Source organism: Sus scrofa, chromosome 14 (genome assembly GCF_054392235.1).
Source record: "Sus scrofa isolate SSC_HxYL_T2T_F1_AM1 chromosome 14, Sscrofa_HxYL_maternal_Yorkshire_Landrace_v2.0, whole genome shotgun sequence".
Classification (NCBI taxonomy): Eukaryota; Metazoa; Chordata; class Mammalia; order Artiodactyla; family Suidae; genus Sus; species Sus scrofa.
The window spans coordinates 123,624,789-123,649,920 of NC_139396.1; the positions used below are offsets into that span (position 1 = coordinate 123,624,789).

The following is a 25,132-nucleotide window of genomic DNA, read 5'->3' on the forward strand; positions in this document are numbered from 1 at the left end:
TTAAAATCATATGTTTAAAAGAAAGCTGATATCCTATAATGACGTAGCTTCCTAAAAATAAAAATGCTTAATGGGAAGTTCCCACTGTGGTGCAACGGGATCAGTGGCATCGCCACACTGCCAGTCCCCAGGTTCAATCCCTGGCCTGGCACAGTGGGTTCAAGGCTCCACAACTGTGTCGCAACTGATCCCTGGCCCGGGAACTCCATATGCTGCAGGGCAGCCAAAAAAAAAAAAAAAACAAGCTTAATGGGGAAATAGGGTATATGAGAATACGAGAATTACCAAATAGAAGCAGGAAAACTTAGAGTTTATGCCATTTGCTTAACTCAGTGATTCCCAAAATATGATCCACACACTGATGTTCACTGTTGACCAAATCACAGGCACAGCTTGTCTTACTGTGCTTCTCCTTATTGCACTTTGCAGATTCTTCATTTTTTACAAATGGAGGGTTTGTGGCAACCCTGCATCTCAAGGCTATAGGTGTCATTTTTTTCAACAGCATCTGCTCAGCATCTGTGTTGCATTTTCCTAATTCTTGCAAGACTTCAAACTTTTAAACTTATTAATATAGTTGTTATGGTGATCTGTGATCTTTGCTGTTCCTATTGCCAAAAGATCATGACTCGCTGAAGGCTCAGATGATGGCCAGCATTTTTTAGCAATAATGTATTTTTTAATTAAGGTATATACATTTCTGAAAACATAATCCTTAACAGACTACTATACAGTGTAGACATATCTCCAAGGTATGCCTATAGTTTAGATTAGTGTTTTTATTGTTTTTTGTTTTTTTTCTTTTTAGGGCCGAACCCACGGCATATGGAAGCAGAAGTTACAAGCTAGAGGTTGAATCGGAGCTGCAGCTGCTGGCCTACACCACAGCCACAGCAACTCGGGATCCAAGCTGCGTCTGTAACCCATGGCAGCTCACAGCAATGCTGGATCTTTAACTCACTGAGTGAGGCCAGGGAATGAACCCACATCCTTGTGTGTACTACTCGGGTTCTTAACCCGCTGAGCCACAACAGGAATGCTATAGATCAGTGGTTTTCTAACTTGGGTCACAAAATATCCTTTGGCAGAAAAATTCTGGTTAGACAAGGAGGATGTGGGGACCAAAGACCTGATGTTCCACTCCCCTCCCCCACCTGTGGTGGCCCTGGAAAGGGTTTGCTAGTAACCTTCAGTCTCCTGTGGCATGTTTTAAACTACTGGTTAAAGAGAGCTTGTAAGGAAGCTTGGACATCCACACAAGATTTGTTGATGACTGCAAAGCCCTGGTCACTAATGGGCATTTGCCAATAACTCAAATTTATAGGTATTATTGTACAACATAACAGAGACCAAACACTATGACTGGCTCACTTGACCCGGATCCTTGGAACCTTCAAGTTTGAGAGAGTGTACCTGCGACATAATTCATAAATTTGTTAAGTATTAACCAACAAAATTATAAATATCTCTCATTGTGGAAAATGTTCAGTTTGTTGTTACCTTGGGGCTAATTCTACCAATTCAGTTACTCCTTTTGAAGTTTGCAGTTTCTTAAAAATTATACCTTGCTTAGGAGATCACTCTTTTAAGGGAAAACCAGCTCAGCTGGAATATTCCTTTGTATCTGATACTTCTGACTGTTCTAATGAGGCCACAGGGCCCGTGGAGTCTTATGTGAGCAAGTAAGCTTAGTTCTAGAGTCTCAGTGAGAAAATGCATTGCCTAATGGCGGTTAACGTGCACACCAAAGCTTATATTCTGGACACAAACAGGCTCAGTCAAACCAAGTGTGCCAGGGTTTCTTTTTTTTTTTTTTTTCTTTTTAGGACCACACCCACAGCATATGGAAGTTCCCAGGCTAGGGGTCAAATCAGAGCTGCAGCTGCTGGCCTACACCACCGTCACAGCCGGATCCTTAATCCACTGATCAAGGCCAGGGATTGAACTCATGTCCTCATGGATATAGGTCAGTTTTGTTTCCATTGCACCACTATGAGAATTCCATGCCAGGGTTTCTTAACACCACTATTAACACTCACGGCTTGACACTTTTTGGTGGTGGGGGGCTGCCCTGTGCATTGTAGGATATTTAGCATATCCCTAACTTCTGGTCCTAGATGCCGGTACTACCCCATCTCCGGTTTTGACAACCAAAAAAATGTTTCTAGGCATTGCCAAACTTTCCCTGGAGGGCTCAATCTTCCCTTCTCCAGTGGTGAGCCATTGATTTATGCAGACCCACCACAAGTCACGTTAATGCAGAAGAAAAGCAGAGCTCTCTTCCTAATGGCTGAATAGAATGACAGAATTTCAGTACTGGAAAAGCCTGTAGAAGCTAAGGAACAACTCACTCCAGGCCACAAACAAGGATATGGAGACCCTGAGAAATGACATGACATCTTCATCTATCAAAACCAATGGTTTCAATATCATGTCCCAAAGCACATGTCTCAGAGCATTAGTTCTTTAAGTTGTTCCTCCAAAAATGGGTTCTGTGGGCCAATAAGTTGAAGAAACACTTCTCTTATAAGCAAGGAGAACCTGTTTCATTTTGTTTGCGCTAGGATTTCTCAAAGATTTCTGACCCTGGATCCTTCTGACATGTTGAGTCGCCATTAACAGGAGGCTATGCCCATGTGCCTTTGGGGTGTGTGTACACTAAACAAGGCACTCTGCCCAGCTGTGGTTGCAGGGCTGTTCTGTCCATGGCAGTCTCAAATTCCCTGGGAGGTGTGCCAACTATTCTCATTTGCAGCTGGAGCATTTACCTGAGGGTAAAAAACACTCCTTGTAAACCCAGTTTGGCTCACTGATTGGAACGACATTATTTCAAGCCATTTTTCCTGCGCTAGGAACTAAGGTAGTTTCAAAAGAAGGGTTCTTGAAACCCTCTCAGCCCATCCCAAGCATCCTTCCATCTGGATTCTACTGTGCTTATGGTCCCTGCCCTTCACCTGGCACCTACTAGGTACTGCCTTTGGGCAAACTTTTGGTATGTATGACCTTTCTTCCCTCAACATGACCCGCTTCCAGCAAAAGCAAGGGCTGTACTTTATTAACCTTTATATAAATCACTGTGTGTAACATATCCAATAGGTCATTTTTGATTGGCTGAGGGGGGTAAGATCTTTCTTTTAAAAACATATTCAATAGAAAGAACCTTTTTAGAAACCGGCTTTCAAGGAGGAGGCCTGGGTTGAAGCACAAAAAGGTTCTCCTAGTGGAAACCATATTTACCTGGTCCCTGTCACTCTTTTATAGTTGTCCTTGGAGTACACTGCTAGAATGCTCACACCTGAGCCCATGTTCACCAGCAACATAGGGTATGGGTTATCCAGGCAGTACGGCTTTTTTTGACACAATTCGGGATTTGTGGGATTCTCAAAATAATAACATTCCGGCTTGCCGTTGAAGCCGACGGAGTCAACGTAAAGCAGACCCTGAATGAGACAGTCCAGTTCATCCAGTTTATGGAGCTGCAGGTCAGCGATCTGAAAGAGAATAAGACCTTGTGAGAGAGGCTGCCAGCACCTCAGGGGAAGAAGCTGCAGAGGCTTTTTGGCTGGACTTAACGTGTGTCATGAACATGAAAAGCATGGAGACATCCTGAAAACACCATGTTGTGAAGTCTGGTTGAGAATCAGTCACTCCACTGGAAGAGCAGCCTGTACGGGATGTCGTGTCTACCCAAGGTGCATGCCAAAGGACAGGACCCTACCTGATGGCTGGAAAGCAGCCACGTGGAGTGGTTAAATGGTTACCTCTGAAAGATAGGTCCATGTCCTAATTTTCAGAACCTGTGAATGTTATCTTATCTGGAAAAAGGGTCATTGCAAGATGTGAGGAAATTAAGGATCTTGTGATAAAGAGAGCACCCCGGGTTATGTGGGTGGGCCCTAAGCTCCCTGACAGGTTTCTTTAAGGGATACAGGAAGACGTGACACACATAGGGGAGAGGGCCACGTGAAGACTGGGCAGAGACTGGAGTTTTGCATTGCCAAGGAATGCCAATAGCCACCAGATGCTGGAAGAGGCAAGAGCTGGATTCTGCTCAAAAGTCCCTGTAGAAAGTGTGGTTTTCTTCTTTGCAGAACAGATACTGACTCCCAGACTTCGAAAAACTTATGGTTTCCAAAGGAGAGAGGTTGCGGGGTGGGAGGATGCATTGGGGGTTTGGGATGGAAATGCTATAAAATTGGGTTGTGGTGATGTACAAGTATAAATGTAATAAAATTCACTGAGTAATTTAAAAAAAAGAAAAAAAAAAAAAAAAAGAAAGTGTGGTTCTGCTAACCCCTTGATTTCAGCCTTCTGGCTTCCAAAACCATGAATAAATTTGTTTGTTTTAAGCCATGAAGTTGGTGGTAGTTTGTTATAGCTGCCGTAAGAAACTAACAGCATACTGCAGGGTGAGGCGAGTGAGAAGGTCCTGAGAACAGAAAGAATCCTATGCTTCTTGGCAGGATACGAGGTTCTGAGGGAGGCATGTGAGCTTGGGAGCTGAGGACAATCTCCTTTGAGCCCACAAAGCTCAACTCTTGTTCCCAAGCCTGGGCTTTGGAGTTAGACAGTCCTGGCTTTGAATGCTAGTTCTAACACTTAGGGATGTTGGATAAGTTACTTAACTTCTCAAGCCTCAGTTTCCTCCTCTATAAAATGGGGATAATGCCTACCACATAGAGTTGCGAAGATGACATGAGATTAAAAGATGTAAAATGATTACACAGGGCTTGGCATATACAAAGGACTCAAAAAAAAAATGTTGGCTCTTTTTTTTTTTTTTTTTCTTTTGTCTTTGTTGTTGTTGTTGTTGTTGTTATTGTTGCTATTTCTTGGGCCGCTCCCGCGGCATATGGAGGTTCCCAGGCCAGGGGTTGAATCGGAGCTGTAGCCACCGGCCTACGCCAGAGCCACAGCAACGCAGGATCTGAGCCGCGTCTGCAACCTACACCACAGCTCACGGCAACGCCAGATCGTTAACCCACTGAGCAAGAGCAGGGATCGAACCCGAAATCTCATGGTTCCTAGTCGGATTCGTTAACCACTGCGTCACGACGGGAACTCCGGCTCTTTTATTTATTTATATTTTTGGGGCGCCATGGGTGTGACACATGGAGGTTCCCAGGCTAGGGGTCAAATCAGAACTATAGCTGCCAGCCTACACTACAGCCACAGCAACTCCAGATCCGAGCCACGTCTGCGACCTACACCACAGCTCGTGGCAACACCAGATCCTTAACCTACCGAACAGGGCCAGGGATTGAACCCACATCCTTATGGATACTAGTCAAGTTCGTTTCCGCTGAGCTGCAATGGGAACTTGGCTCTTTTATTAATAGCTGAGGTGGTTCCAGACTGCCGTTTCATGCTCCTATGAAGCAAAAACTATTCTCCTAGGTATCAGGCGAAAATGTAAAATGGAATGAGTTGGTTGAGGGCTAACCTTAGGGAAGCGTGAGCACTTTGCACCCTCAAAAATTTAATTCATGGTCCTCAAGACTGCTGGTCCCCCCAAAAAATCTAACATTCATCAACATGAAACTGAACCAGTGAAGGAAGATAATGTATAAGGTCTAAGTTCTAACTCAAATTAAAAAACAATCTCTTTAAAAAATAATAGCTTGTAAATGAAGTCAGCCATACAATGAGACACCAACATCAAATGCTTTCACTGACATGTGGAATCTGAAAAAAGGAGAGACTGAACTTCTTTGCAGAACAGATGCTGATTCACAGACTTTGAAAAACTTATGGTGTCCGGAGGAGACAGTTTGGGGGGTGGGGGGATGTGCTTGGGTTGTGGCATGGAAATCTTGTGAAATTGGATTGATCATTATACAACTACAGATGTGATAAATTCATTGAGTACTACTAATAATAAAATATAATAGCTTGTATTTGTGTCTACTATATGCCAGGCACTTGTACTAGATCATTTAATTCTCCTAAAAACCCTATAAATAGGTATTATTATCCTTATTCTGTGGTGAAGGCTCATAGAGCTTAGGCGACTTTCCCTAAGTGATACACCTAGCAAATGCTTCCCAATGACTTGGTGTTCTTTTTTTTTCTTTGTACAGCCTTACCTGCGGTATATGGAAGTTTCTGGCTAGGGGTTGAATCTGAGCTGCAGCTGCCAGCCTAAACCACAGCCACAGCAACACTGGATCCAAGCTGCATTTGTGATCTACACGGCAGTTTGTGGCAGTGTTGGATCCTTAACTCACTGAGCGAGGCCGGGGATCGAACCTGCATCCTCAGAGAGACTGTGTGGTGTTCTTAACCCGCTGACCCATAATGGGAACTCCTGTTCTTATTGTGTCTTTGTTTATGAGTACTGCTCTGCGATCTGGAAACCACCTATCCAAGTACTAGGCTTAGATATTTTACCCCAAAGGCCTCATCTTCACTGCAAAAGTTAATAGCTTGAAGAAAGCTTTTGACTTTTTGTTACTCAGCTGAATGTCCCATTCAACAAAATCCACTGAAGCCCCACTTGAAGAGCAGAACCAGTTAGAATAGGTTACTAGCAAGATGGTGCAAGTTTTCTTGATACACAGAAACAATCATTCTAAATGACACTTGGTGATGAAGTCAATCTAGCTCATAAATGCTTCCAAACATTTCACTTTTTACCAAGTGAAACTTCTGGGCGAGACACATGTAATTATTCACACGTTCGGAGGGTGATACTATAGGTATAAGACTATCTGGAGACCTGAAACGCTATAGTGAGACACAGCAGTGTAAATGCTATCTTCGTAGTCCTCCTGGATTCCTAAGCCCTGTCAACGTCTTTCCCATCGCACTTACAACATTCTGGCTTGTTAATTGGTTCACTGGGTGCCCTGGACTACCACACTGAAAGGCCCGTCCATAACAATTGCTTAATAAACTTCTGTGAGGGAGTTCCCATCGTGGCTCAGTGGAAAGAATCTGACAAGCATCCATGAGGACGCAGGTTCAAACCCTGGCCTCGATCAGTGGGTTAAGCATCCAGCTTTGCCATGAGCTATGGTGTAAGTTGTAGACATGGCTCAGATCTGGCATTGCTGTGGCTGTGGTGTAGGCCGGCAGCTGCAGCTCCAATTCTACCCCTAGCCCGGGAACCTCCATGTGCCGCAGGTGTGGCCCTAAAAAAAAAACAAAAACCTGTGAGATGGAACAGGGAGAGTGGTCACCTCCCGGGTCACCCCAAACTGAAAAGCAGTGATTTCATCAGCCAGTCTTGGGACCATAGGTTAACCTGCTTAAAAATTAATCAGAGGTCTATCCACAGTATTGACAGCAATACCCAGAACCAACATCACAAACATGAACAAAGACACAGTCCGTTCAGCTGGACTTTTTGAAACTATACTCTGGGAAAAAGAAAAACCTGTCACGACGAATAAACAAAGCATGTAGTTTTGCTCTAAAAGGAAAGTCTTCACCTTTCTCCTCAAAATCACTTTCAAATAAAGTGCTAGCAGCAAGTCAACATCTCTTCTATACCTTTTACTAAGGGATGGATATTTCTGAAGCCTGAGGTCATGCATCCTCAAAGTGGGAAAAAGAAATATTCATCGCTTTCATTGAGATCTCTCTTTAAAGTCTTCCCCATCCAGGAAAAATGACAGGCTCCCAAGTGTGAGCCGTGAGCCAGATCATCACTTGAACTTTCTAACAGGCCATCTGAAATTTAGAACAAGATGAGAAATACTCCAGAGTTCCTGTCATGGAGCAGTGGAAATGAACCTGACTAGTAACCATGAGGACACAGGATCGATCCCTGGCCTCACTCATTGGGTTAAGGATCCGGCATTGCTGTGAGCTGTGGTGTGGGTCGCAGACAAGGCTCGGATCTGGCATTGCTGTGGCTGTGAGGTAGGCTGGCCGCGATAGCTCCAATTTGTCACCTAGCCTGAGAACCTCCGTATGCCTCAGACGCGATCCTAAAAAGAAAAAAAAAAAAAAAAAAAAAAAAGAAGATGAGAAATACTCCTTAGACTGTGCAGGTCATTAGCGCAGCTTAATTAAATCTGTGGAAAGCCCAAAACAGCCATGTTCAGATCCCAGCTACTAAGAAACCCTCTTCCTCTGGGTTTAGTTTTCTTTATTTTGGAGGCAACAAAAGCAAATGCTACAGGAGCCAGTAAAAGAGTGAAGTCCCTTGACTAAATATTAAAGTAACAGAATGACGGGGATCATGGCACAGAAGATAATTCACACATATTTAAAATTCTCTGCAGCCCATTGTTTCCACGTGTTAATGGGGGCTCAATGTTACCAAGTGTCCCGCCCCCTATTTCTCATGAATCAGAAATCTAGATTTTTATGTGAAATCTTCCAATTTTTAAATGCTGGCAGCTAGTTTTAAATTAAAAAAAAAATACTGAGAGCCAACAAAACACATCTGTGGGCTATGTTTGACTTCCTACTAATAGGTAGTACATTCTGACTAATTTTATATGTATTCTAATGTTGATGCCTATAATGGATCTTAAGGGATGACAGATCCAGTAAACATGCAGATGTACCTTCAGCTGATGTGAACATAACCTTGTCACCAGGGTGTGCTGGTAAATGTTTTAACAACCAGCTCTCTGGAAGCAAGAGTCCTGGTTTATAGCATTTACCAATTTCTGTGGTATAATCATTCCCACTGTGGCTAATTTCAAGTTACCAACATGATGTCACCAATCACAGAGCTGGGAAGACATGCATGCAACAGGCTCTTGTGAGCCTGGAGGAGCTAATCCTGCATCCGCTGCTCGGAAACTAGGAGATCTGCCATTCTTAAATCATTACATCTAAACTACTCTCCAGACCTAAAAACAGCAAACCAAAGTTTGCCCTAGGATTCAAACTCTGTAAATAATGGCAGTAGGGGAAGAAATCAAAATTAAAAAAAAAAAATGTTTTTCAAACTTTAACTGTGACAAACTAACTTTGCTTTGCCTGGAACCAAAGTCACCCAAGCAAGCATGGGTGCAGTGGGGTTCTCAGATTTTTGGTGCCATCAGAATCACCTGGAGGATTTGTTAAATCACAGATTGCTGGGCCCTACTCCCAGAGCTTCTTTCCTTTTTCTTTTTTTGCTTATTAGGGCCGCACCTATGGCATATGGAAGTTCCCAGGCTAGGGGTCAAATTGGATCTGTGGCTGCCAGTCTATGCCATAGACACAGTAATGCCAGATTTGGGCTGAATCTGTGACCTACACCGCAGCTGATGGCAACACTGGATCCTTAACTCACTGAATGTGGCCAGGGATAAAACCCGCATCCTCATGGTTACATAGTCAGGTTCCCTGAGCCATGAAGGGAACTCCACTCCCAGAGTTTCTAATTGCATTTCTAACAATATCCCAGGTGGCACTGATGCTGCTGGTCCTGAGACCACACAGATTTTGGAGCTGAAAGCTGGGATTAGTCCATTACCACACCCTGGAACAGTGATGACAAGCGTTCAGCAAAATCACACACTCTCCGTAATAGCAGCTGCCCCACCTTACGTGCAGGGCTGCTTTCAAGATTCAAATGAGAAGGCTGTGTGAACATGCTTTGGAAACATGAGTTACACATGAACTATAATTACGTAAGAGATAAAATAATTCAAATCTTCTTATCTCAAGTTGAAATGAATTTGGAAACATCATTTCCAAAGTGAAGACTAATCACTTGAAGGAATTCAGTGATTCTCTGTATACTACAATTAGAAAAAAATACGTTTTTTTAAATTGTTATTTCCCCAATACAATTTTTTTCCTACGGTACAGCATGGTGACCCTGTTACACATACATGTACATGTTTACACACAAGGCATGTTCAGGATATAACTGTAAGAGGTTTTCCTTATGCGCTTCAGCTCAGTCTGACAAAAATAACTAAATAAAGAGCTAAATAAATAAATCTAGTAAAAACTATCCCGAAAGGTTCCATACCTATCTCTTCTATGAAAGGATTCTTGGGACCTACAGCAAAGTAGATACATCACTCTCTTGTGCTTGAGAAATGCGTCATCCGATTATTTTTCACAAAATGAATAAAATACACATCTGTGTGATACCTCACACCTCCCAAGGTCTTTTGCTGCAACTGGCTTCATAAATCATATTGGAAGTGGTAGAAAAGGTTGTCTTACCAAACCAAGAACAATTTGCATATAAAATGGTTGATTGTGAATTATAAATTACACTCGAGGCTCTTTTCTCCTCACACGGGAGCGCTTATAGAGACCTGAGAGAGAGATGAATTTCAAACATGTTCTGTGGGTGAGAAAAATAACAAAACATCAAAGACGATTTCTCCTTCCTGGCACCCAGTGATAAAAGGGGACCATACATGAGTGGCCAAAAGGGTCAAGCCAGAATGAGATGGAGAAGGACGGTGTCTACAAATGCTTCAGCTCCTGCAATATCACAAACTGACCCCTGGATCAATAGTAGGAACCCAGCTAATAATGAACAGTTCACTTTGATTTAGAATTTCACACATCCACAATTACCCTATCCCCTCCTGATGATTTTTCTGCCATTATTAACTTTTTTTTAGGTTGTGTCCTTGGAGATTTCTGGCGTAATGAAGGCCAATTCTTAACTCCTCACATATTGAAAAAAATGTAGTGAAGCAATAAGAAAATCTTTTACTGTTCCCGAAACCTCATGTCAACGAAAGAAAGTTACTGTTATATCCTGCTTGTTTAGAAGGTAGGTCTTTGTTTTTTTCTTATTTTTTTTTTTTTTTTTTTTGTCTTTCTGCCTTTTCTAGGGGTGCTCCCGTGGCATATGGAGATTCCCAGGCTGGGCATCTAATCTGAGCTGTAGCCACCGGCCTACAGTAGAGCCACAACAACACGGGATCCGAGCTGCGCCTGCAATCTACACCACAGCTCATGGCAATGCCGGATCCTTAACCCACTGAGCAAGGCCAGGGATTGAACCCGCAATCTCATGGTTCCTAGTCAGATTTGTTAACCACAGAGCCACGACGGGAACTCTGATCTTTGTTTTTTTCTAAATAATTAAAAGAGTCACTTCTAACTTCTAAATAGTGTTAGTCTCGGGCTGAACACAACTCACAAGGAAAAGTTATCTCTTGTAATGAAGAGCTAAGTGGACAAAAAGGATGACTTTTTCTAAGTTGTCTATTAGTAGAACACTTTGCATTCTAAAGACGATTCTGTGGAAGTTGGGAAGTGTAGTCATGGATGAAAATATTAGATTTGGTTAATAAAATATTCTGGTAGGTTCTTTAAAACAAACCACACGGAACATAGATAGTAGGGACAAACAGAAAGTTAAGTGAAACCAGGAGTGAGTGCCCCGGTGTATGTAGTCTCCCCTTAGAGGACCACTTTCTTAAATGGTGGGATTCCCCACTGGCTTACCAATTTTGAGTGCATTTGTTCTTTAAGTTTTTCTTTTGTGTTCCATTTCGCTGAATCATTATCATTTTGCAGACTAACTTTTGCCAGCCAGAAATTTGTTTGTGACAGTGATCTTAAAGTGTTACAAGGAAGGAAGGAAGGAAAGAAGGAGAGAGGGAGGAAGGAAGGAAAAGAAAGAAAAAGGAAGAAAGAAATGCAGCTTTATTCAACTGAAAGTATTCTCCACAGGGGTCTAGTTTAAAGCTTGTGTCACAGCCTTATAGCTCTTACGCATTCTAAATCGGATGAAGACTAGTTAACTAAAGATTAACTAAGGATTTAAGTACATTTATTATGTATGAAAAGGATATTGTCATCAGACATTACAATTGCTAACTATTCAGTGTTGGCTGAACATCTGTTTTTAGATAGCCCTAATTATTCAGATTTAAAAAATATATATACATCTGTAAACTTGTATTATGCCTGAGACAGTGATTTTATACAATGACAGGACTTTTCAGGCATGCGTATATATACGCTACTTCATTCTTTGTCAGATTGTTAACTACACACAGTAGTATATATTGATCCTTTACAACTAAGTATGTACCTTCAACTTTCCATTCTGGAAAAGGGAAGAGCTTGGATACATTATCACTAAGGGCCTTACCACCTACTGTTTCCTCTGCCTAAAATACTCTTCCCCACACCAGCCTGCTTTGCTCTATTACTTCTCCTGGTTCCTGCTCTGGTGCTACCTCATCATACAAAGACCTTCCCAGCACCCCCTTATTCATTTCCCCCCTACTTAGCACCATTTGATAAGCTCTGTATTCACTTATTTGATTATTGACCATCTCCCTGCACTAGAATATAGGCTCCAGGGGGTGGAGGGTTTGTTTTCTTCCTAACAGTACTCATTGCATAAAAAGAGCATGATAAATACTTGAGTGAAAGAATGAGTACTTAGGAAAGAGGATGAGAAAACCTATTCATCCTCACAAACTTTGGAAGGATAAGGGCATATCACAGTGCACAGACAAATAGGCTACAGGAAGAGATCTGTCTTCTTCAATTGTGTCTTCACTTTGGCCAAGACTGAGCATGGAAACAAAAGGCAGCCTATATACTTCTTTTATAGATGGCCAGACTCTTTGGCAAATACTCCAGACTTATACCAGTCTGTTTATTAGGCTCCAGCAGCCTGCCTGAAGGAGCTGAGGCTTCTTTATCTTGGTTGCAATACGATCAGACCTTTCTCAGTTCAGAACCTTGAGAAACACACTTGCTCGTGGCCAAAACAGATTAAGTTTCTTCCAGGACATTACCCCAGAGGAGGGACAGAGCCTTTGATGGAGCTTGATCAAGTACCCAGGTCACCCTGGTTCACTCACATCACTAGGGGATGGGTCAGCATTTCCTGAGTGAGAACCGAGCTGACACCCAGCCCTTACCTAGGAGGCATCACTGGGCGCCTCTTTCCGATTTAGCTTTAGTCTCCTTATCTGTGTAGACACCCTACTGCCACCTTCTGAAGATGATGAAACAGGCCCACTGGAGGGACAAGTCTCCCTCAAAGTCCCCCAGTGAGTTAAATGAGAAACAGAAATGAACTTGAATTTATTTTCATGTCCCTGAAGCTTAAACTTCTCAGTTTCAAAACTCTTCAATCACTGGGCCCCCTTGGTGGAGAAAAGATCCCATGGATCATTTAAGTAAGTGGCAGCATCAAATTCTACTGCTGGGTAAGGAAAGGGGACACAAAATGAAAAGACAAAACCTGAGTATAATCAATCTAAGATCATGCTCTAGAACTTTATTGCCAGCTCTTTAGAAACTACTTATCAATGAGGTAAATGATGTTACTTTTGATGACACAAATAAAAACTGCATTTATAGCTTTATTAAATACCATGACTAATGCACTGATTTAGTACTCATTAATGATAAACTTTCTGGCAAGACTAATCCCCAAATCTTTCAACCCTTCCTTCTATGTTCAGTCACATCTGTTACTTTACTTTATTTTCTCCATCTATTATTTCTCTGTATTATCATTTTATTCCCTACGAGATGAAGCTGGACAGTATAGAGATTATCTGGATCACAGATATGGGGAAACTGGAACACAGAGGTGTTAGCGATGGCTTAATAAAGAGAAAGTTAGGGACTCCTTGTTGCTCATTAGTATCTTCCATTTAGCCAACTCTGTCAAACCTAAATGAGCAACACTGAGTCAGAATGTACTGCCAGTCAGGATATAGCCTTATTCCTATTTTGTAGACCCATACCCCCTAAATCATATTTATTAATAAAGGAATTCACCTATACAAAATACCAAAAATTTCATTTTTGTTTGTGAGCAAAACTTCTGAAGGACAGTCATAAAACAAAAAAAGATACAAAGGAAATGGGTAGACAGAAGTAAGAATTTTTAGTAAGATGTATGGAAAGCCTTTCCTGCGAGTCTCAGTCTATAATATCTATAACTGTCACAACAATTATGCCTTTCATGAAACTGTAGAAAGAGTCTGTGGAAAACTCTAACCAAAATACATCAGACGGGGGTTTATATCACTTTATCTTTTTTTTTTTGGCCCTGCCCACAGCATGTGGAAGTTCCAGGGCCAGGGATTGAACCCGCAGCTACAGCAGCGACTCAAGCCACCACAGTAAGAATACTGGATCCTTAACCCTCTAAACCATCAGAGAACTTCTATATCACCTTTACCACACTGTGCAAAAGTTACTAACAAAAATGATGAGGAGTGGAGTTCTCATTGTGGCTCATTAATAACAAGCTCAGCTGGTATTCATGAGGATGTGGGTTTGACCCCTGGCTTTGCTCAGTGAGTCAAACATCCAGCATTGCCACAAGCTGTGGTATAGGTCACATATGTGGCTCAGATCTGGCACTGCTGTGGCTGTGGTGTAGGCTGGTACGTATAGCTCAGATTCGACCCCTAGCCTGGGAACTTCAATATGCTGCAGGCACAGTCCTAAAAAGACAAAACACAAAAACAAAAAAAAATGATGAGGAGGACAGTTAGTATTTATTGAGCTTAACTAAGTGTCGGGTACGTATTATTTCATTGAGTCCTTCATGGAACAACCCTATGAAGTAAGAACTATTTTTATTCTCATATAGATTAGGAAACTGAGGCACAGAGGGGTGAAGTAAATTCAGCCTAAGTGCCAAGCCTTGTAGTCCAGTTATCCCCTAGATGCCATGATCATGAGCATGAGAGGTTTGCTTTCTTAAAGAGGTAGTTTTGTTATTTGAACAGGGGTAATGCAGACATACCGTTCTAAAGTCCTCTTCAAACTTGAAAGCCCCGCCTCCCGTGGCACAGAGGGTGGTGTGGAGGCTGGAGAAGTTCTTCTCGCTGCCCATCTGGATGAACCTGTGCATTGCGCAACTGGGAAAGCGGATGAAGTGCAGGTTTCCCTTCCGTCCACACATGGTCAAGTTTTTCAGTTCCAGGTGGACATCTCGGATCCCGGTTTTCCCATAGGCAGTGTTAGAAGTCAGATACTTCCTGATGCTCTTCAGGTTCTCCACTTCTTCCTGCTCCTCTTCAGCTGTAATATCCTTGGGTTCAAAGTAGACCAGCTTAACTAGAGTCCCACCGATGTCCATGCCAAACCATGGGAATGCTAGGGGACAGAAAGACAGAATGCCCTTGAATTCTGTACATTCAAAGAAATGTGCCGGTTTTGAATATTCAATAATGAAAGGCAGGGGTGTCGCATGTGCATTTACTCAATTTACCTGAATTCAACTATGTGTGCTTAAAAGAAGAGATAGGTGAGGAGAAATTCACACCTTAAACGGTGCTCATGATTCTGCCAACACTCCACTCAGAGATGGCCTCGGAATTGATTATGAGATGCGAACAGGTTTCCCTAAGCACGTCTCAATCCCCATGTGCTTCTTAGGGCTCCAGATCTCACCAAATGGAGTACAAGTCCAACTCTTTTTTTTTTTTTTTTTTTTTTTTTGCCTTTTCTAGGGCCGCACGCGGCATATGGAGGTTCCCAGGCTAGGGGTCGAATCAGAGCTATAGCCACTGGTCTATGCCAGAGCCACAGCAACGGGGGATCCGAGCCGCGTCTGCAACCTGCACCACAGCTCATGGCAATGCCGGATCCTTAACCCACTGGGCAAGGCCAGGGATCGAACCTGCAACCTCATGGTTTCTAGTCGGATTGGTTAACCACTGCACCACGACGGGAACTCCTACAAGTCCAATTCTTAAAGATGCATATTTTGTGTACACTCTGGCTCCCAGATGCTGTTTTGCTGGAATCTCAGCCAAAGAAACAGTGATCTGTTTTGAAGCCAGAGGAAACACTGACTATGCTAGGTGAACCCAGAGATAGTGTGTTTATCTCTATGCCTCATGGTGTCTTTGTGGGGTGCTCTTCAATGATCATTTCTACAGCATTCAACCTGTGCCTACATGAGCTGACTATATGATGTGACTCCATTGCTTTAGTCTACAGAATAAATAGGGAGGAGAAAGGGAAAGACGGTGGACTCTGCATGAGGGGCAGGCATGATGGATGATCCCTATGGCGGCAGAACCCTCAATAGAACAGCTTGACTCAAAAAACTTCTCTTTCTTCCTTAAGGAGGGATACACCCTCCATCTCAAGTGGCCTGCGTGTGTCTCCTCCCTCAGAAATTCTGATTTAATTCTGGGGTGGGACTGGGGCATGAGTATTTTTTAAAGCTCCCCAGAGGTTCCAACTGGCAGGCTTGCAAACTTCTAAACCACAAGAGCCGTGACCATTGAGGATCAAGGCCACAAATAAGCACAGCTCCTGACCAGTATGCAACCTGAAGGCAGGCTTTGTGTTATATATTTATATATTGACATATATTTATATTTAGTCTGCTGCCTTATATAACACAAGACAGGCTTTGTGTTATATATTTATATATCGACATATATTTATATTTAGTCTGCTGGAGAGGTTTATCTTTGACAAAATGGAATTCCATCACAATCCTTTTTTCTTTCTTTCTTTTTTTTCTTTTTAGGGCCACACCTGCTGCCTATGGAAATTCCCAGACTAGCGGTGGAATGAGAGATACAGCTGCCAGCCACAGCCACAGCCACAGCCACGCAGGATCCGAGCCATGTCTGCGAACTATACTACAGCTCACGGCAACGTTGGATTCCCGACCCACTGAGTGAAGCCAGGGATCAAACATAAATTCTCATGGATTCTAGTCAGATTCCTTCAACGGCTCTGCACTTGAAGGAATTAAGAGAAAGGGCTGAGCTCCCTGAACTAACTTTATTTGGAGGCAACCTGGCAAGTTAATGCTGGGCTGTCAAATACTCTGCAATGAACAGAGAGCAAAGCCAAACGGAATCCAAAATTTGGACTTCTCCCTTTTCATCTTCCTCAGCAGACTCCAGGGGCTAAATCTGAACTTATATTAAAACTGAGTTTAAAGACCCAAGAAGCTTAAATGGCTTCTTTCTAAAAGCTTATTTTCTTCAGCCCTAGAGAACATCCCTTTGAGCCCTGGTCATACTGTGCGCGTTACACTTAGAGATTATGTTGCCAGGAATGTAACTGGGACCTGTAGGACTTCTTTTTCTAGGCTGCTTGGCTCTCGGGGTAGGTCTGTCGGGGAGGGGAGAGGGAGGGGGATACAGGAGGGAGCCATCCCTGTTTTCATTTTAGCTGTGACCCAAACCAGCTGCAACTTGGTAGGCAGTAACTCTAACGGTCTAGAAAAATCCCAAACTCTCCAAAAGATTAAGAGCAGCATATTCCACGGACCAGACCAAGTTAACAAATGTCCTCTTATCTTTGCAAAAGTTTGCACAGCAAATCCCATAACTGTCCAGAGCAGATTGGGAAGTTTGCCTATCGAGCAGGAGAGAAAAGAAAGCCGGAAACAGTTCCTCCCTACTACTTGGTTTAGCTCACATAGGACATTTCTTGGTCTGTTCTCTCAAAATCACCATCAGCATGGCCCACAGTGTAGGTAAAGCCCAATTTAGGATTCCGAACAACTGCTTCCCAGAAGCAGCAGCCAGGAACTAGCTCACTTTAACTCCCTCCGCTTCTCTGGATCTCAGTGTCCTCATGTGAATGGAGTGCACTGCACAAGAATGGCCTCCACTTCCCTCCCTCTTATAAACTTCCCATGGATTCTGTACGAAATACACAAAAATCACAACTACCCCTAATCACAGAGGCCAACCAGAACCCTAGTTTTAAACCCCACTGAAATATGCCAAGATTATGTCAATAGGTGCCTGGGCTACGCAATCGAGGTTGCAGGTGTAATTCATTCCTATCACAGTAGAACCGGACTATTCCTGGACAGGATGGGGGAAGGGTATTTGGGAACATTGCTAGGGTAACTATTTTTTGAAAAACTCTGGCAACGTCTATTAAAATTATAAGTATACATACATTTTAAACGCAGCGAATCTCTCTCAGACCCATATTTTAAAAGGGCCAGTGTTCGGCATTCAAGGATAGGTACAAGATGTCCCCTGCAGCACCCCTGAGAGTAGCCCCATTTAAGGCAAACAAAAAACCCAAGACCAAAACAATTGGAAACAACATGCCTGCCCTGTAACAGAGAAACTCCAATAAAGTATATGACTTTCAAAACTGTGGACTATGACGGCAGACGTTTAAAAGAATGAATGAGATCTATACTAGCTGCCTTGAGAGATCGTCCCCATCTTCTATTAGTGAGTAAAGCAAGAGATAATCTAGATGTGTAAATAATTTATTAACCCTCTCTGGTTTGGAAAAAAAAGGAGGGGAAGAAGGGAAGAAGGAAAGGAGGAAGGGAGGGACAAAGGCAGGCAGGCAGTAAAATAGAAGGAAGATATGTAGGTGTTTGACTATATGAGCCTGCAGGAAGGTACAGAAGGCCACCCCTCCAGGTTAATACTGTGAAGGGTGGCAGGATAAGCAGGTTGTGTAGGTAGAGACTAGAAGTCAGGGGAGAGGGAATGGAGAAAATTCTACCCTTAGGATTTTCAGTACCTGAAAAAGTAAAACAGGATAAGTACTCAGGGACAGTGGAAACCAGGAGACTTCTTAGCACAGATAGGTAGAACAAGCTGTTGTGAGACCCACAGAACCCCTGCGTGGCCTTTACTTGGCTGGATGTTGTTAAGTACAGGCAACTGAAGAGAGGTCTCACTTTTTAAGACCCGACAGGGGACAGCTAAGCATTTTATTTACAATTCTGGTTTCTTCTTCATGCTTCACCTCCCGCTCGTGTGTGAGCTATTTCAAACCTTTTGTTAACAACTCAGCAACATGGGGGGGCGAGGGGGTCAGGGAGTGTAGAGTTATGAAAATTCAGTTAAATGTCATTATTAGCAGTTGGGATTGGAATACTATGGTCTAAATGGCAATAGAAATGGCTTCCACGTACCTATTTTCATTTCTTACCTTCATGAAACATTAAATGCTCTCCTATTCACATTTTAATGCTTTTATAGGACACTGTCATAGTTTAAATGTTCATTTTTGTCTTCCTGATATCAAGGTCTATCTAAACTATACCTCCCATATGCAAGCTGTGGGTGGAGGTGGACGAGGAGGAAGGAAGAAATCCCAAGGCAGCTATAATCCATGACTCATGTTTTCTTTAATCCGGAGTATGCCGATGCTTTGATAAATTGGGCAAAACTATTGATAAAAGACTGCTCTGTGTTTGCCAGAAGAGGTGTTCTTTCTAGGTACAGAATGTTTGCATTCACCTTTTACTCCTCTTTTTTACACCAAGATGTCGGTCTAAAAAATATCTAAAATATTCATCAAGGATGTTCAGTGGCAGACCCGGGGCAAAGTGCACAAGAAGCCTTCCACGAATGGGTTAACCGACCTACTCCTTCAAACGGGTTTCCTACCATAGTGAGGTGGGTATGAACTTTGTGAGCCAATGTTCACGAAATAAGGTGCTGTAGATAAGTAGCTGACTTTAGGTCCATCTTCTCTTACCATATTCTAAAGAATAATAAGAACAATTTCCTAAAGAAATTCTTGCCCATGTGTACCAGCAGACATATATAAAGATGTTCACTGCAGCAATTTGTAATAATGAAAACCTGGTAACAATCTAGATGTCATCAATATGTAGATAAAATATGATGTACTTAGATGATAGAATACTGTATAACCATGAGAATCCACTAGATTTATATAGCTCAAGATGGACAGAGCTCATAAACAATGCTGAAGGAAAACTTCTTCTGAGCAGAAGGGATATATAGGTTGTTACTTTCAGGCCAGGGCAGGTAATTGTAGGTATGAGACCCTCCAGAGCTTTCCCATAGTGATGAGAAGCATTCCAGGTAGTGCCTGACCTGTCAGCCTAAGTCCTGTAGTAAGGAAGCAGCCAGTCTTCAAGAAATACACAGCCTGGGTATGAAATACCACCCCCGGAGTTTCCATCATGGTGCAGTGGTCAATGAATCTGACTAGGAACCATGAGGTTGCAGGTTCGATCCCTGGCCTTGCTCAGTGGGTTAAGGATCCAGCGTTGCCGTGAGCTGTGGTGTAGGTTGCAGATGCGGCTCAGACCCTGAGTTGCTGTGGCTCTGGCGTAGGCTGGCAGCTACAGCTCCGATTTGATCTCTAGCCTGGGAACCTCCACATGCCATGGGAGCAGCCCTAGAAAAGGAAAAAAAAAAAAAAAAAAAAAAAGAAATACCACCCCCCACCTTTTTTTTTTTTCTTTCTTTTTTCTTTTTTTCTTTTTACAGCTGCACCTACAGCAAATGGAAGTTCCTGGGCTAGTTGTTGAATCACAGCTATGGCTGGAGCCTTCCCAACAGCCACAGCCACAGCAACACCAGATCCTAGTCACGTCTGTGACCTATGCTGCAGCTTGCAGCAATGCTGGATCCTTTACCCACTGAGTGAGGCCAGTGATCGAACCTGCATCCTCACTGACACTATGTCAGGTTCTTAACCCACTGAGCCATAATGGGAATTCCAACCTTTGTTTTTTTAAATTATTGAGATTTGAGAGGCTGGCCAAGCATTTTGTGAAACCATCACTTATGATTAACTCAGAAGGCATATAATAAAGAATGAGGTACGTGGAAGAGGTTGAAAGTCAAATGTTAGTAGCATGTGTTGGTTACTACTGGCTAATGTTGGCTGCATTTGAAAAGGCATTAACCTAGCAGTAGACAGAGATGTGCTCAGAAAGCAATTGATGGGTTACAAACAAAAAGGGAAGAGAATAGTTCAAGTCAGACTTTCAGGGTTAGAAAAAGCAGCTGCTTCTCTTCCCCAACAGATAAACAATAAAACTGAGAGGTGAAAAAGGTCAATTAGCACTTAGTTTGGGGGTGAGGGTCAAAGGAAGGGAACAGCTATCACAACTGCTCTTAACACTCTGAAAGGGTTAAAATGTCTCCAAGCAAAGATGTGCTAAGGTTGTTGCTTCCTAGGTAGAAGAGCTCAGAGGAAAAGAGACTAGAGGCGTGGCCTCCCCAGCAAAGCCACAGGTTCAAAGTATCATCACTTAAATCAATACAGAAAGGCATGGAAGCAAAAGCACAAAGGCACCCTATGAAAAAGAAGTATGCCAAGAACTCAGGGCTTGTCTACTGGCATATGGAAATAAACTGGGGGCAAAGAGAATAGAAACCTACTTTCTTTTGAAAAGACTTGTACTACTGGAGTTCCCTTGTGGTGCTGAGGTTGAAGGATCCAACATTGTCAGTGCAGTGGCGCGGGTTTGATCCCTGACTTGAGAAACTACCACATGTGGTGGGTGTCTCCCCCCTGCAAAAAAAAGAATTGTACTATATTAAAGAAACCAAGAGCTGGCACCTGAGCTGGCTAGGGAAACTGTTACGACCTAAAAGAACTCTTGAGTCCCCAAACCTCTAAAGCCAAGAAGCAGCTGGGGAGTTCCCATTGTGGCTCAGGGGTAACAAACCCGAGTAGTATCCACGAGGTTTCGGGTCCGATCCCTGAATCGCTCAGTGGGCTGGGGATCCAGCGTTGCCCTGAGCTGAGCTGTGGTGTAGGTTGCAGACACAGCTCGGATCTCACATTGCTGTGGCTGTGGTGTAGGCAGGCAGCGGCAGCTCTGATTTGACCCCTGGCCTGGGAACTTCCATATGCCTCAGATGCAGCCCTAAAAAGCAAAAAAAAAAAAAAAAAAGCAGCTGGGAAAGCTGCTCAGATCCTTTTGGAGGGCATAGTCTTCACTCGAGATGCAATCAAGGAAGTTACTAGACAAAGCCAAGGACTGAAGAGAATAATGGATGCGGTAAGCCCTCCCAGAGAGAAGAATCAGGACCCCAGAGAGACATTTTTCACCTATAAGGCAGGAATCTCAGAATTGTCCAGCATTTTAGAATGGCCGAGGACCAGTGAATGGATGTCTCCCATCTACCTCTTTTCTGAATAGCAGGGTATATTGAGTTTGCCAATCATTATTTCACCATTAGATATTAATATAAATGGGGGGAGGGGTCAACAACAAGTACCTTGCCTTTTTTAGTTAAAAGTCTCTAGATCATGAGGACCCATATCCAGAGCTGGTATTGCAATAACTTTGCATTATCCCCTACTTGAGTGCCATGCCTGCTGTGCATGATCTAGATGCTGTGACAGGGTGGGAGTTGGGGGTCTCTCCTTTGGAGAGGGAATGAGCACTTCACTTGCCAGAGGGAGCATAAGTCAAATATCTGGTAATCAGAAGAGCAAATTGTGGTATTTGCTAGTGCTGTTGGTTCCCTTCCTACCTGGCCCATGGGGCCAGACTGCAGCTCCTGGCCTTTACTCATGGAGGCAGGCAATGTGCCTAATCTGGCCAGTGAGTTAGAAATGGAAATGGTGTGTGTCAGTTCCAGGCAAGAGCACTTATGGCTAGTGTCAGACATTGCAGAACTCTCTGTTACCAAAACCAGCAACATTCAAGATAATGATTGCTCCATCAGTGGGGACGCAGAGTGAAGGTGAGCCAGACTGAAGCCCCAGCTACCCGTCAATAGATTTACAGGGTGAATGAGAAATAAATCTTCATTGTTTTAAGGCACTAAGATGTGTGTGAGGGTTGTTACTACAGAATGATCTCACCTATCCTGACTAGTATACTTTTTATCAAAATCTCTGGCTGGCTATTTTTTTCCCCCTGGGAGCCTCCTTCTCCTGCAGAACCAGCTCCAGGGATTGCAAACATTGCTGATAAATATGCGGTAGATGAGTGTTCATAAAAAGGTATGTAGGCTCTGCTACATTTATCTCTCTAAAAATACCTCCAAACACAAACCTGAATTGGCAATCTGATAGTAGTTAAAACCCTTAAATGAATATGTATTCTTTTTTTTTTTTTTTTTTTTTTTGTCTTTTGTCTTTTTGTTGTTGCTGTTGTTGTTGCTATTTCTTGGGCCGCTCCCACGGCATATGGAGGTTCCCAGGCTAGGGGTTGAATCGGAGCTGTAGCCACGGGCCTACGCCAGAGCCACAGCAACGCGGGATCCGAGCCGCGTCTGCAACCTACACCACAGCTCACGGCAATGCCGGATCGTTAACCCACTGAGCAAGGGCAGGGACCGAACCCGCAACCTCATGGTTCCTAGTCGGATTCGTTAACCACTGCGCCACGACGGGTACTCCGAATATGTATTCTTAACATGTGGTGAAATATTTTAAAATGTTTTGTTCGTCAATGGCTTTAAGACACAGCCTATTTCTTCAAGACCTTTTCAGAACACTAGAATAGTCTCTGAGGGGCACTTAACGCTTCCTGTAATAAATTTCAAGGGTTACACAGTGAATTCCAAATAGCATAAATAACTAGAGACCAAAAAAAAAAAAAAAAAAAAAAAAGAAAGAAAAGAAAAAGCCCCAAACTCAAAAAAAAACAAAAAACAACCAGAGAGAGAGAAAGAGAGGGCGAGGAGAAAAGGTTTCCTGCCAGACAAAGAAACCATTTTAAAGAGTTAAGGAGGCCTGGCATGAGAAAAATCTATCTCCTCTCTAACAACCAGCCACAGAGCTTTAAGAGGTGTTCCTGGTGAGGCAGGTCCCCTACCAGCAATATTTCTTCCTGTGTGTAAATTAGGCGCTCTGTGCTTAAGATGCGCTCTTCTGAGCACCGGTGTGACTCAGCAACCAGCTCCCATCATGGATAGTTTTCCCTAGGCTCACCACGTTGAAATCCATAGTAATAATCGTGACTAGGGAGCAAAAGGACGGAATTTCTTTCCCCACTATCTGATAATACATCTGTTAAGCAAACTAATAGGTGGAAAAGCTGTTTGAGGACTGTGTAAATCAACAACAACATAAAAGACTTTTCAAGCACTTTGGAGATATGTTTACGCTACGGGAATACTGACTACCTTCGAGTTGCCTAAGGGCTTCTGCAAGTTAAAAAAACAAAAAAACTTTAACTCAGATCCATTAGTAATACGCAATGTATTTCTTTAAAAATTTCTCGAGTGCTAGCCTTCTTTTCAGTATGTCTACATTTGGTTGATACTGTAATGAAATTCTGTTCTAATATATTCACAGAAACATTGAATTTTAAGAGGTGGAAGGGACCTTTGGTTGAGTGCAACACTGTTTACAGATAACAAAATAGAGGTTTTTATTTAGGAATTTATCTAAGGTCAGTCACAGGTAGGTATCAGAACCTGTTTTCAGTTTCATGAGCCAACAAATTCTCCATTTCGCTGGACTAGTCTGAATTGAGTTGTCTCACTTGCACCAGATGGAGTGATTGTGGGCAAGTTTCTTTCTTGAACCATTAACTAATCTGTAAGACAGAGGTGGATTAACCCATCACTTAAGTTCTGCCTAGTTCTAACATTCCATCATCCTGAATACATACACACAAGGTCCTCTAAAACCATACTTTTAACAGTATAAAACATAAGAGTTGAAAACCTAAGATCTATTTAAGGACCTTGAAGAAAATGGTAAATGTAAAATTTAATAAGGGGGCTTCCACACCATTGTAAAGAAACCCATAATTATTGCACATAGAGCACTCTGCTAAACATTAAATACTCTATGCAAAGAAACTTGAGTCATGGTTTCTTTTGAATTAATGCTTCCAGATTTCTTGAGTTTGAATTTTACTCAAATGGCAATACCCAGTGTTGGCAAGGGTACAAGAACGCAAGCACTTGCGGAATACAAATGGGAATGTAAACTGTTGCAAACCTCCCTCCCTCCCGGCTATTTGGAAACACACATTAAAAAGCTCCAGGAAGTTCCCATTGTGGCTCAGTGGTAACGAGCCCTACTAGTATCCATGAGGATGCAGGTTCGATCCCTGGCCTTGTTCAGTGGGTTAAGGATCCGGCGTTGCCATGAGCTGTGGTGTAGGTCATAGATGCAGCTTGGATCTGGCATGGCTGTGGCTGTGGCCAGCAGCTGTAGCTCTGATTAGACTCCTAGCCTGGAATTTCCATATGCTGCACCTGTGGCCCTAAAAAGCCAAAAAAACCCTCCAGATTCCTACACCCTTTGATACATTAGTTCCACTTTACCCTAAAGAAATAATTATGTATGTATTTAAAAATTTATGTCATAAAATCATTAAAGTTTTACTACTAATAATGAGAAAACTAATGTCATGTCCAAAAACAGAAGTCTGGTTCAATAAATGATTATCCATTAACACAGAGGAATAATGTATCACCATTAAAATCATTTTGTAAGATGGCAATTCATGATGTGAAGAGAATGTTCATATATATTGTTAGGTGAAAAGTGCAGGTGATTACATGGTACATTTCATATGCTT

General features: G+C 42.7%; 1 protein-coding gene across 15 annotated transcripts in view; it reads right to left on the bottom strand.

Annotated features, from left to right (window-relative positions):
- PANK1 (pantothenate kinase 1) overlaps positions 1 to 25,132 on the bottom strand; it is a 102,473-nt gene that overhangs the window by 14,276 nt on the left and 63,065 nt on the right. For 12 of the 15 annotated variants that reach the window (XR_002338769.2, XR_014827652.1, XM_084996714.1 and 9 more), the window contains 2 exons: positions 14,657 to 15,009; positions 3,238 to 3,491 (listed from right to left, as the gene is read on the bottom strand). Coding sequence is in view for 13 of the 15 variants with exons in the window: in XM_005671265.4 (XP_005671322.3) it covers positions 3,238 to 3,491; positions 14,657 to 15,009 (607 nt within the window). In the remaining 2 variants the exon portion in view is untranslated. Of the gene's footprint in view, positions 1 to 3,237; positions 3,492 to 14,656; positions 15,010 to 21,014; positions 21,148 to 25,132 lie in introns of all 15 variants that reach the window. The other 3 variants (XM_084996715.1, XM_084996713.1, XM_084996717.1) reach the window with 1 other exon arrangement.